The 14300-nt window shown below is 41.2% G+C and overlaps 1 protein-coding gene across 1 annotated transcript in view; it reads left to right on the top strand.

The window, feature by feature from the left end:
* The window catches only part of MXRA5 (matrix remodeling associated 5), a 43302-nt gene that overhangs the window by 9705 nt on the left and 19297 nt on the right, over positions 1–14300 (top strand). The window contains exons 2-4 of the mRNA XM_042455999.1: positions 7192–7407; positions 11963–12092; positions 13476–13866. Coding sequence (XP_042311933.1) covers positions 7202–7407; positions 11963–12092; positions 13476–13866 — 727 coding nt within the window. The 5' untranslated portion in view covers positions 7192–7201. The remainder of the gene's footprint in view (positions 1–7191; positions 7408–11962; positions 12093–13475; positions 13867–14300) is intronic.

Raw genomic sequence — 14300 nt, forward strand, 5'->3', positions numbered from 1 at the left:
CCCGGGTACCTATTGACTCCCAAACCAGAGCTCCATAGCCCTGGTACAACAACGTGCAGATCCTGGCCTATGCTGCCGCCAAAGTTGTGATGAAAAAGCACCCACAAAACAGCGGTGGGCAGGCGGGAGAAGCTCAAAGTCTTTCTCCCTTCCTCAGCTTGGCTCCGCTCTGCTTGAAGCCAAGCGCCAACTGAGGGCTGGGGCTGGCAACGTGGCCATAAATAGGCCTAGGCCCCGCCCATATTGCATGCTGTGCGGAGCCCCTCCTCCAACCAATGGGCAGCCCTGGAGGACCGGAAGCTCCACACCAACGAGCCCGGCTCCCAGAGCGTCGTGGAGCGATGGGACCGCCCCATCCGCTCCGCGCACCAATAGGGAGCCGGAGCAAGCCCCAGTGCACACTGGGGCTTGTAGTTCCAGCCGCTTCTAGCGGCAAAACGGTCTGCTCGCCGAGTCGGGCGACCGTTTTTACATGCAACCACCTCGTTCACAGCTAGAAAAGTCTTTTTCTAGGCACTTCCAGTTAGTTTGGATCCAAACTGTCAAATATGACCCTAGGGCCATATATTTTTTGTAGAATTCACACTAAACTAGGTTTCCAAAAGGTCACAATACCAGGAAAGATTCTAGAGCAGATCATTAAACAGAGAGTCTGTGAACATCTAGAAGACAATGCCATAATCACAAAAAGTCAACATGGGTTTCAGAGAAACAAGTCATGCCAGACAAATCTGATCTCTTTCTCTGATAAAATTACCAGCTTAGTAGATGAAGGGAATGCTCTGGATATAGTATATCTTGATTTCAGTAAGGCCTTTGACAAGGTTTCCCATGACATTCTTGCAAACAAGCTTGTAAAATGTGGGCTGGACAAAGTAACTGTTAAATGGATCTGTAATTGGTTGACCGGCCGAACCCAAAGGGTGCTCAACAATGGCTCCTTTTCATCCTGGAGGGAAGTGACCAGTGGAGTCCCATAGGGCTCTGTCCTGGGCCCAGTGTTATGCAACATCTTTATCAATGACCTGGATGACAGAATCGGGAGCATACGTATCAAATTTGCAGATGACACCAAATTAGGAGGAATAGCTAATACTCCAGAGGACAGGATCAACATTCAAAATGATCTGAATAGACTAGAAAGCTGGGCCAAAGCTAACAAAATGAAATTCAACACAGAGAAATGCAAGGTACTGCACTTAGGGCAGAAAAATGAAATGCACAGATATAGGATGGGGGACACCTGGCTGAATGAAACTACATGTGAAAGGGATCTGGGAGTCCAAGTAGACCACAAGTTGAACATGAGTCAACAGTGCGATGCGGCAACTTAAAAGGCCAATGCAATTTTAGGTTGCATCAATAAAAGTATAGTGTCTAGATCAAGAGAAGTAATAGTGCCACTGTATTCTGCTCTGGTCAGGCCCCACCTGGAATATTGTGTCCAGTTCTGGGCACCACAATTCAAAAAGGACATTGAGAAACTGGAGCGTGTCCAGAGGAGGGCGACTAAAATGGTGAAAGGTCTGGAAACCTTGCCCTATGAGGAACAACTCAGGGAGCTGGGGATGTTTAGCCTGGTTAAGAGGTGATATGATAGCCCTGTTTAAATATTTGAACGGATGTCACATTGAGGAGGGAGCAAGCTTGTTTTCTGCTGCTCCAGAGAACAGGACCCAGAACAATGGATGCAAGCTACAGGAAAAGAGATTCCACCTCAACATTAGAAAGAACTTCCTGACAGTAAGGGCTGTTCGACAGTGGAACACACTCCCTCGGAGTGTAGTGGAGTCTCCTTCCTTGGAAGTCTTTAAGCAGAGGCTAGATTGCCATCTGCTGGGGATGCTTTGATTTGGATTTCCTGCATGGCAGGGGGTTGGACTGGATGGCCCATGCGATCTCTTCCCACGCTATTATTCTATGTTGTGAGCTGAATAATTGTACAAAATGACTGATCACTTAGATCAGATGGAGCATATCATTCCACCAGTGGAATGGCAGTGGAATGGCATACCATTTCACCATCCCTCCATATCACAGATTCTTTAAACAGCGATTCAAGCACCCACGGCTTGAAAATATTTTTAAAATATATAAATTTCAAAACAGAAACCTTCATTTTGCCACTTTATATAAGAGACACCATTTTACTATGCCACTGTATTTAATGGAACTTGAGCATCCACTGATTGTGTTATCCATTGGAGGTCCTAGAACCAAACTTTGGAGGATGTCATGGGCCCACTGTACTTCCTTCTTCCCCATGTTTTCTAAAACAGCCATGGTGGAACATGCCCCTACAGTTAGTTACAGTTAGCCCTTGGTATCTGTGGACTTGCCATTTGATCATCCATGGATGGCAAGCCCATGTTGTCCCCAATAGCAGTGCATGCCCATGGCTGCGTCACCATTAGCGACAGTTCCTGTTGTCCCATGGTGGTGTGTGCACGTGGCCATGCCACCTTTCATTTCCATTGCCCCCAATGAAACAATGTGCCGCCATTGGGGACAATGTGGACTTGAGCATCCATGGATTTTTGTATCCATGGTGGGGGGACGGTCCAGAACAGATCCCCACAGATACTGAGGGCTGACTGTACTAGCTGGATGCCATGGCCAGCCAAAAACAGCTCTCGGAGGATGAGGAGGAGGACGAGCCTCCTCCAGAGCAAGAGCTAATTGAGGCTACACCAGCTGATAATCCTGCTCTGCCAGGTCCCAGCTGTGATCTCCCAGCCCCAGAGGAGGAGGCCCAACCAGGTCCTAGTGCTAGTGAGATGGCTCCTGTGGTGCCACAGCCTAGTGGTGACTCTGGGGAGGAAGCGTGCCTGGATGTGCCTACTTACAAACAGAGAAGGGCTGAGAGTGCTTGCAGGCGCAGATCCAGGAGGACTGCAGAGAGGCAGTTAGCAAACCAGCTTCAGGTGGCACTTAAGCTGTAGAGAGGCCTCAACTCAGTGCCAGAGTTTATTGCATGATCCTTTGGTGTGATTGCTGCTGGCACTGGCTCCTTGTATCTTGACTCCTTGTTGCTTTGACCTCGGAATGGATTAGACCCTTGTTATCTTCTGGCTGCTTTGACCCTGGACTGATTTCACTACTCTGACTCCCAGTATCCTGACTTTGGCTTGGCTTTCGGACTGCTCTGACTTTTGGTATCCTGACTTTGGCTTGGCTTTTCGGACTGCTCTCACATTTACTCCTTGCAAGGTCTGTGGACTGCTTCCACTTGCTGTGCTTAGCCATTCTTATCGGCATAGTGTGGGTGTGCTGGCCGCAGTCCAGGACACTGGAGAGGATAAGGGTGGTGGTACCCCAGGTAGCATCTGGCTCTGGCCCTGCAGCTAAAAGAGAGAAGATGTAATTTTTCTGGATTTTCAGTATACTCACATGTACCTGTTGGAGGTCAATTTTCTTCTGGTTGCAGACCTGCAGCTGTACATTTCCCATTTGATTCTGCCCTCTCCTAATCTCTAATTGGCTGGAAAAAGTGAGTTGCACTGGATTGAAGGTTCCGTGAAAGGAGGTACTGAATACTTTTTTCTGCAATAACCTAAGTGTATCTCCTGCCAGATTATGTCTGTTTATGTCACTAACAGGATTCCAGACATACTCTCACATTTCAGTCACCTAACACATGCAGTTTTGTTATTACAGACATGGCTTGGGTCCAGCATACTTGAGGGAATGTCTCCTCCCATACAATCCTTCCCGCGCACTCAGGTCCTCTGTCAGGAACCTACTCCAGCCAAAGAAAACCAGGCTGGTGATGACTTCCCAGAGGACCTTTTCATCTGCCACTCCTAAAATATGGAATAACCTGCTGGAAGAGATCTGCAATATTACATCTTTGGAGGTGTTTAAAAAGGCGATAAAGACAGATCTCTTCCGGTGGGCCTTTCCAGACTAACCTCCAGCTGAATTAACCAAATTGATCCATTTACTTTTTCACCACCTCTCCTGATGGTCTCTTGGAATAACTCGACCTGTGTCAATCCTTAGTTACAAAATTTATAACTAAGTTCACTGTTTTGGGGATATTGTATTGTGTCTTGATGTTTATGTGTAATTTTAGCAGAAGGAGGAAGGGTTAAGGGAATTAGGGAAATTTTATTATTATCTGTATATCTGTTTTATTGTACTGTTGTTACCTGCCTAGATCCCAGAAGGGAGAGGTGGGATATAAATAAATATATTATTATTATTATTATTATTATTATTATTATTATTATTATTATTATTGACCAGAACAAAAAGTGTATCAACAAATCTATTGTATCTGTGGTTTGTTTGTTTGGTTGGTTGTTTTTTAGCAGACAAGGTAGGCTGACACATATTAAAAAAATCATCTCATATTAATAAGGAGCCCTGGTGATGCAGTGGTTAAATGCTGATACTGCAGTCACAAGGTTGTGAGTTCTATGCCAGGGCTCTAAGGTTGAGTCAGCTTTCTATCCTTTCGTAGGTAAATAAAATGAGTAGCCAGCTTATTGGGGGCAATTGGCTTGCAGATTATAAACTGCTTAGAAAGTGCTGAGTTCATTGATAAGCGGTATAGAAATGTAAATGCTATTGCTATTAATATGCATTTATGTCTCGTTGTGAGTGGATATTATGAATACCAGATAATTTAGGTTATATTTCAGAGGAGGGAACTGGCAAAACCATCTTTGAGTATTCCTTGCCTAAGAACACCCTACAAAATCCATGGGTTCACTGTAAATCAACAGACAACCTGAGGACCATACATATGTTGTGGGATATCTTTTACTCTGTACCCACAAAAACTCCAGTGGGCATGAAACATTTTTATTCCTTGATGCACTGCAATTTTCATGGGTCATAAAATGCCTTTGAGTTAAGTGCTTAGTGAATATGTGCGCGTGCACACACACACACACACTTGGATTAGCTTGGCACAAGATGATCTATTTGCTGATTGTTTGGGAAACAGGTTAGATTTTTATGAGTTAATCCAAGAAAAATTGGGGCAGTTCATGTATCAGTATTGTGACATTTATGTGCCCTTCTCCTTCATTGATTGGCATAGGATGGGCCTGTTTCATAGTTACTTGAACAGCCACCACTTCTGTTTAACGACAGGGTAGAAGTTATCCATCCATACAGTCATGCTTCACTTGCAGCTGTACAAGTTGTTGCGTGCAACAGTTCAACTAAACCTATTCATTAGATTCAGATGTTTAAGGCTGGCTTTTATTTATTTAATGGGTGGCTTTAGTCAAAATAATTTGTGTTAACTGCTCAACTATAATTATATGATGTACATCCCAATCCCACCTGCTTGTTTCTTTGTACACATTTATATGAATGGATGAGGATATTTCCTTTATGTTCTGTTCCTGTATGATAGCAGTGTTTAAGTGTGATAGGTCCAGCCAATTAAAGGAAGCTCTCAAACATGGGAAAGATCCATGGTTCTGTGTTGCCTAACATTGCACAGCTTCCTTGGCCCATTCATGACATCCCCATGTTGATCATGTATATCTAGTCAGGAAATTTCAGCACATAGACCTCTAAATGCCCTAGGGTAGGGCCTATTGTTCAGTGGTAGAATACATGATTGGTATTCAGAAAATACCAGGGTCAGTCTCCAACATGTGATAATAGGAAAGAATCCTGCCTATAATCTTGGAAGAGCAGTTGCCAGTTAGGATTTTATCACATAGCCTGCTGTCCACCACAATCACACTAGTCTGAGAATTTGGCATCTTTCACTTTTCTCCACAATAGCACTTTGGTGATCCATGGTCACACAATCTGTTTTCTGCACTGCCAAATGCTATCTGTGTGAATGTGCCATTACTCCCCTCTCCTGAAGTGTGGGGCTTCCCATCTTCAGGAAGCTGTTGGGAGCCACAGTTGCTGCTCCAAACGCCCTTCCAAAGTGTGGGGCAACTGCTGTGCACATTCACACAGCATTTCAGCACTTCAGGAGGAAGCAGGAGGATAAGAGATTACAGCTACCAACCACTTCCCAAAGGCAGCTGCTGTGTGAACATAGCAGCCAGCTTTAGGAAGCTTTTGTTGAGGAAGAGAAGGCAGAATTATGCCCACTCACACCACATGACTGCCTGGGAAGCAGAACTCCAGTGGAAGGGACCTATCGCACAAAGGCAGTAATGGAGCAGCAACAATATTGAGAGCTCATTGACAGGTTTTGCACATCAGTGAAAAAGTGTGCTACAGTAATGAATGGAATGCAGGCTGGCAACAGGATGGGCAAGACACCAAGTGATAAGATCCAGCCAAAGTCACCTTTATCCTGTTAAAATTCCATTTTTAGCCTCACGTTCATTTTTAGCCTCATGTTTTTAGCCTCTGATCACATCAGTTTCTATGCACATAGAAGCCTATGGACTTTGCTGTCTCAGACATTCATGCCTACCAAACTGATGTTGGGGGTGAGGTCCAAGGAAGCTGCACATTCTAGGGGGTGGGTCCAACAACACATCCCTATTACACTTTTTACTGTGTGGTCCCCCTGTGTGAAAGTTATGCATAATTAATACAATGAAGTGGGATGACTGTGGATGTAAAAAGTATGTTTATATAAAGAACTGAATGCTGTCAGAATCAGATCAAATTTTCAGAACATTAGGTTCAGTTTGCTTTGGTTTTCAGAAAGAAAGTTGGATACTTGAATACAGAAATCCCCCCTTTGAGTAAAGGCAATAATCCATAATACTGTGCTAACACTGAATTCAAGAGCAATTCCAGGTGTACCACAACCTTCAATCATAGACATTCATTGAAATGATTACAAGATATATATTACAAGATGTATTTACAAGCTGCTATTACCATCTGAGCACTGGAACCTGAGTGCTTAAAAGGATAATATCTGTGCTGGCATATATTTTAATCTAAAGTGGGGGAGGGGGGGTAATTATCCTGGTTGATGGGGCCAGCTTTTCCTACCATTTGTCTAAATGTTCAAGACTGTATTCCAGTCTAGATAACTAGTTGTCAATTAAATACAAAATGTTCAAGACTGAACATCTATTTTTAGATTATCTTTCTCCTGTATTTCTACCATCCCAGTTTTAAAAATGATATTCTGAAACATTTTGGGCACACATACATTGAAGGACAACTTTATTATAATATCCACATTGTCTCATGTTACATCTGTTTAAAAATTAAGTCCATTTTCTTTTCCAAACTAAATAGGTACAGTGAAATGAAGAAATCTGAGAAGATGTCCAAGCAACCAAATTTGGGGACGCTATCCGTGGTGCTGATTCTCTCTCTGGGGCTTCCAGAAGTCTCCCTTGCATGTCCTCGTCCATGTGCCTGTTATGTTCCCACTGAAGTTCACTGCACATTTCGGTCCCTAACAGCTGTGCCAACAAGCATCTCCAAGCATGTGGAACGAATCAATCTGGGGTTTGTATTGCAGTTTTACTGTGGTGTTTTACATTCTTGGAGTATAATCTTTAGAGTTCATCCCATGTGTTATCTAGTTGTAGCACTGTGCAACAGGATTTTGATTTGAAACCATTGTTATAGGGATCAAACATCAAATACAAAACAGTATTAGGAGCAATTTTTTTTTTTTAAAAAATGTGATATACATCTAATTGACACTTTGAGAACTGTGAAATGCCTCCAAATTCCATTTACTTTCCTTCAGTGCATGACCAACATGACATGTCAGTAGTAACTCTGGAGCATATTTGCTTCTTGCCTCAATCTTGTCTCCTATCTCCATTCTAGTTATTCCATTTTCATAGATTCATAGAATCATCAAGTTGGAAGGCAAGGCCCTCAAGTTCAGTCACCTTCCATGGAGAAATATGGTGTAATTTATTGTTGTTGCATGAGGGCTTCTTTCCCAAATATGATATCTATGCTTTCTTTGTATTCTTTCCTTCAAAGGTCTACCATCACAATAGAATTTGCTTCCCTGCTTCAGCCTTCATGTCATTAATCTTTATTCTGCTTTTCTTAGAAGAGAGCATATCTGTCTAATTATAGATACACTAAATCTGGGTTATTCATGACCTTTAAGACCTGTAATTATTTTTCATATCCATGCTCCACCAGTTTTCCTTTGCATGCTCTGATGAATGATTTCCCCTAGATCTTTTTCATTTTAATGTTACCAGTGATTTTTGCTCTTCCCTTTGGTCGGTCTTACTGTTCTGTGTCCTCTTTAGTGGTTTGGTGAGCAATATGGCTATTCTTCTGGCCCATTAAGTTGCTCTCCAAACAACTGAGACCATTTGCTGCCTGTGTGCAGGATCCTTAGACCAGCAACTCACCATTTGGAATACATAATTACACAGAAGAATGATAAGTTAGTCTTGGTAGTGACTTGAAAGGAACAGCTGAAAAGATATCATCTCCACACCACAGAAGGCTGCATGGATGGACTGGGGTTGGAATCTGAGAAAAAAGAGAGATAAGCTGTATGCAGACAGTGTGTGTCTTCCCAGGCAACTGTAAGGGAATGTTTTCCTTCCCAACTGCCATCCTGGCAATTGGTCATGTATGGATGCAACAACTTGCTCTAACATATCTTGGTACCCCATACGTTATGTAATAATATGTTATGTGCATTAATATTATTCTTAATATTCTATAAAGAAAATGTAATTGTGGCAGATAGATTTGTAATATTTAGAAAATAAGCCTCCATTGATGAATAGGTTATTTGAGATCAAATAGACTAAAGAAGAGCTTTACTAAGAAACAACAAAAGGTGTCTCTACCTCGCTGTTTTATCTGAGGGTATATACCCTAACATTTTGTAAATAGTATATAAAAACATAGTCCACTAATATATCAACACAGTCTTAATCATTTTAGCTTTTGGCATCACACGTCTATGCCAAGTTCTACTGTTGATGTGGCAGCAAGGATTGCCTCAAAAATGCTTAATCTTTTAAAATGATGCACAACGTGAGCCATAACAACATACCAAAGTCTGTAATGACTCCAGAAGACAGTTCTGATTATGTGTGCGGCTTGTTGCATATAGTCAATTCTTAGTATTACTTGCACACTTAGAGTCCAAACAGACAGGCCAAAATAAAGCTACTTTGGGTCACTTTGGAGGTATGCTGTTTAAATGATGCATGTGTCCTAAGAGGCCAGAAGCTGCCTGGAGCATGGCTTTGGCACAGCTTCTGGCTTCTTAGGACGCATGCATCATTTAAACAGTATACCTCCAAAGTGAGCTGAAGCAGCTTTATTTTGGCCTGTCTGTTTGGGCCCTTGGTTTCTGACCCAGCTTCTAGTGACTCAGGAGGTCTGGGTGTTGTAGATCGAAAAGGTGACTTTTTCAAGCTGTGAATATGCTTCTACATATATGTAGTTCATTCAGAGCAACTGGACAGCATGTAAAGTGTCATTCCCAGTGGTCAGAGTAACCTGATATATGCATGCATATTTCACTAGGGACATAAATCTTCACAACTCATGCTTATGGCTCTTGTGTTCTTTTTCAACCTATCAGCATAGCTATTTCCATGTTATCAGAGAGCATCCAATTATTTTCTTGTAGCAGGACACAGTGTCAGGATGTCATCAGCAGTACTCACAAGGACCCTTGGAGATCTCTTCAGATGCCTGTTTTGTTGTGACTGGCTACAGAAAACTAGCTGGACTCATCTCCACTCATCCTCTAATCCTCTGATAACACACAAGTGGCCATGTGAGGGGGGGCAGGACTCTCATAACGTGAATTTGGTGGTGTAACCTCAGGAGACATCTACATAGACATAGGTGTATGATCAACATCTCTTCATTCAGAATCTCAGCCAATATTACCATTTTGATTTATTTGTTTGTTATATTTATTTGTATCCCACTCTTTTCCCAGGACTGGGAGTCAGAGCGGCTTCACAGCATTAAAAACAGTACAATTAAAAACATTTTTTAAAATCGTACATTAAAAAGGAATTCAATTATTACGGTATTAAACAGATAGTTTTTAAAAGAATAAAACATATTTAAAAAATATAAAAATATATACTAAGAAAAAACTGTATCAAATTTTTAAAATGGTCCAACATCCCAGTCTGTCATTATAGCAATTCCTTAAACGCCTGTGTGAATAGGTACTTTGGGTCAAGGAGGGGTTTTTCACCTACAGTGAGAAAGGAAGAGCACATATGTACAAAAAAGTGCTTTTTTCCACAGAAAGTAGCAGTTTGCTTCGTTTCTGTACAGAAAATGTTGTTTACTTGGCTGGAAAAAAACCCACATGTTATTTTTTTGCACAAAATTACACCAAAACTGTGAAGACTATTGCCTGTCTAGGATTCTCTTCATCAGGGTTCTCCAGTATTCAAGAAACCTGGTTTTTAACCATTTTCCCCAATATTTTCAAATATTATTTCCATCCCTAGTTAGCTCCAAAGTGAAGGATCCTAAATAAACTGCCTGCCTATCTATACTCATTTCAGTAAATTCAGTTAAAGAAAAATGTAAATCTCTAGGCCTATGCAACCATAGGGCATGAGGATAATGGATTTGGGTGTGCCCTAATCCCTATACCTAGTGTCTCCACATGCCTGTTTGCTTTTTAGACTTTTGCTCACTGAATGCAAAAGTTTGTCTAAGCCTCTGTAATTTCATGCAGTTGAACATGTTTACAGAGCTCCCATGACTTGAAACACAGCCTTATCAGTCTCCCTGTATAGCCCTACACATGAGTAAACACTCATCTACATAGGGTTTCTGCTTTCTTATGTGAATCAGAAACACCACAGGTCTCCTGTTTTGTATTACATTAAAGGAGACACCCTTATCAATGTAGTGTTGTGCTACTGCTTTTAACATTAAGGTGAGCCAAGATACTCTCCTTGACAACCACAGACATTGCTTTGCTATAGCTCATAACCAATAAGACCGTTGCCTTTTTTTAATGTCTCTTGTTTTTATTTGACACTGTTATATTGCTCTCCTCAGAGGATAGCCAAATGCAGCACAAGTCACTGCATTAAAGTACTTTATCTTGAAAACAGAACAATTGATAATTTTGAACTTTTTTTAAATCTCATTTTTAAAGTAATACTTTCTCCCTTCCAATTTTCAACAAAAAGATTTTAGTTTAGCTGCAATCTTTGTTCCAGTCAGTATGTAAACAAAGAACTTTTGGTGATTAATCTGTTATGAAAACTTTTAATTAGTGGAGCCTGTATGTGAAAAGCAATCATTTTTATATTTTTAATTTAGGATGTTGTAGTGTTGTCTAATAATAAAAGACAAAGACTTTTGAATAGTGAATTGTTTTTGTTTATTTAATAGCAAATTATTTTCTCTTCAATTGTAATAAGGCAGCTAATAGTCAAGGACTCACGAAATACAAATTTGTTTAAATGTATTGGATTAATCTCTAAAAGGACAGTTGATTACTCAGCTATGCATTGTGTAAGCAGCTCATAGTCCAAGTTTCTAGATGCATGATTTTGCAATTCATGCCAACAGTTAAATGCCTAATTATGTACTATATGTGAGAATTTAGCACTATAGGTAGTAGTTGTGGTTTCCTGCCTCAAGAAATGGCTTGGCTTTCATCCATTTGAAAATGTCTTCTACAAATCTTTGTGCATTTATTGTTACACATTTTGCTGGAATCCTTGCAGATTTTACTGTTTGCCAATCTCCATAACATAACTGGATCCCTTCTATTGAATTATAACCCAATCAGTTGTAGAATGTTGTTGTGGTAGGGAAGAAGCCCACTCTAATTGACATTTCCACGGAATTATGCTCCAGATGAATTGCATTTATTTTATTTTATGGCCAAAGAAGCATTAAATTGACTTTAGGAACCATATATGAAATAGCAGCTAAAGGCATGTGGCCTTGTTAAAATGCTTCATTAACTTGATCAGCTTGCATATATGTTTTAAGAATAAGCCAAATGTAAGGTTTTCTAAGCCTAGAATGATGATTCATTGCAAAATATATTTAAATTTTTTCTTTCTAGGTTTAATAGCATCCAGACTATATCTGAAAACTCATTTGCAGGACTAGCAAAGCTGGAATTGCTCATGATTCATGGAAATGACATCCAAAATATACCCAACGGTGCCTTAAAGGATCTGACATCATTACAGGTACAGCCATAGTACATAATTTTTAAAATAATAATAATAACAATAACATCAGTAATGGTTTACTGCATTGTTCCGAAAGCTTAGGTGTGCATGCTTGGATTCTTTTAAGGTCCCTGAACTCTGTGTGAGCAGAGCATGATCCCTTTCATGCTGGAGAAAGTTATATGGATAGATATACAGAGCATAATTGTTCACTGAAAATAAGCTCATGCTTGTAAATACCAGAGGCCTATAATTTGAAAATACATTTATTGATGCTTTTTAAAAAAAAACAGCAGTAGAGCAGACATTTTTATTCTTTTAGCCTCTAGAAGATCTTGCATCAGTCTCATATTGTGGTTCTTTATTATCAGCCATCTTCTATTTGGGGTGTGGGGCAGCAATCCAGATGAAGGGGCAGTATAGACCACCCCGAAAGGGCAGGCTGGACTCGCCCATTTTACCTGAGGAAGGACGCCACAGTTGCAGTCGCCAAACCTCGCAGCATACCTGCACAGGATTAAAATTTTTGCAACGCCTGGCTTATGTCACGAGTGTGCAATTCGCATAAGTGATGCGCAGCGACATGAGTATGTTGCTCATTGGCAACATCATCATGGCAGCACCCTTGTGGATGGGATGCTGCCATGAAGCCCTCAGCATGACATACTAGGGTTAGGGACCGTGCAGTTAGTGCATGGTCCCTGAGCCTAGAACCACCACCTCCACGCCACAAAACACCTGCCTGTATTGGGCCGAAGTTAGTTAAATTTTCAACAGTGCCATGAGAATCAGGGTTAAAATTTTAGGGGCTGTGCAGACAGATGGCTAGAAGCTACCTGTTTTTGCCCCAGAAGGTGGTCGCAGAAACCACATACCGCGGCTTCTGGATGGAGCAAAAAGAACCTGCTTCTGGCTGGGTTCTTTTTGCATCCTGGCCATAGGCACGCTAGTGTGCCATGATGTGCTCATGTGACGTTTGGGTGCTGCAGCATACAGATGTCATCATGGTGAGCACTGTGTGGACAGGCACGCACCATGATGATGGCCAGGTGGCAGAACTAGGGCTTGTAGCATGTGAATGCTCAGCCCTTGTATGAGTGCAGGCTGGCACAAAGTGCCAGTCTGTTTTGCCCCTGAGTCCCACTGATTTCAGTGGCAGAAAAGGGTAGCTTGGTTTTCATAGGCTGGAGCCTCTTTAATTTGTTACATATGTTCTTTACTAGTGTTTCTGTTTTCTGTTTCTGGAGTTTTCTCTCTTTTTCTCCCCTCTTTTTTCTTTTGTTTGTAGTTTGTAGGGTTTTTTTTTTTTTTTTTGGAAACTTCTGATAAAAATATAATTAAAAAGGTTGTGTTGCATTCCTGTTACAAACATTGAACCTATTCATTTCCCTGACCATTTAGGTATTCAAGATAAGCTACAATAAGCTGCAGGGTATAACTGGTCAGACTCTCCAAGGGCTTTCCAGCTTAATGAGATTGCACATGGACCACAATCGCATTGAATTCATCCACCCAAATGCTTTTAATGGATTAACTTCCCTCCGACTTCTCCATTTGGAAGGAAACTTGCTCCAGCAGCTTCACCCCAACACATTTTCTACCTTTCTGGTCCTTGATTACTTCAGGCTGTCAACAATAAAGCATCTCTACTTGTCTGAAAATGCTCTCCGAACACTGCCTGTGGGCATTTTCCAAAAAATGCCACTCCTAGAGAATGTTTACCTTCATGGAAACCCCTGGTCCTGCGATTGTAGGTTGAAATGGCTTCTTGAATGGAATGAAAAGTCTACAGGTAGGAGAAGGCTATTGTTTATAATATGTGAAAAATTAGCCCCCTCCTCTGAAATTTGATCAGAGATGTTGAATTCTTTTCTGGTTGTACTTACATTCTAGCTTATTTACTTATTTCTAAAATATAGTTTTATCTTTCCAAAATTTGGTGTGCCAGGCAGTGAACAAACAAGAACATCCCAGTGTTGTTGTTGTTGCTGCTGTTGTGTGCCTTCAAGTAATTTCCAACTTATGTTGACCTTAAGGCAAACCTATCACAGGAGATTCTGGCAAGATTTATTCAGACGAGTTTGCCTTTTTCTGAGGGTCAATGAGTACAACTTGTCCACAGTCACCCAGTGGGTTTCCTTGGGTGGGAATTCAAACCCTGGTTTCCCGAGTTATGGTCCAGCTCTCAAACCACTACACCATACTATCTGTCCCTGTACATATACA

Source organism: Sceloporus undulatus, chromosome 3 (assembly GCF_019175285.1).
Source record: "Sceloporus undulatus isolate JIND9_A2432 ecotype Alabama chromosome 3, SceUnd_v1.1, whole genome shotgun sequence".
NCBI lineage: Eukaryota > Metazoa > Chordata > Lepidosauria > Squamata > Phrynosomatidae > Sceloporus > Sceloporus undulatus.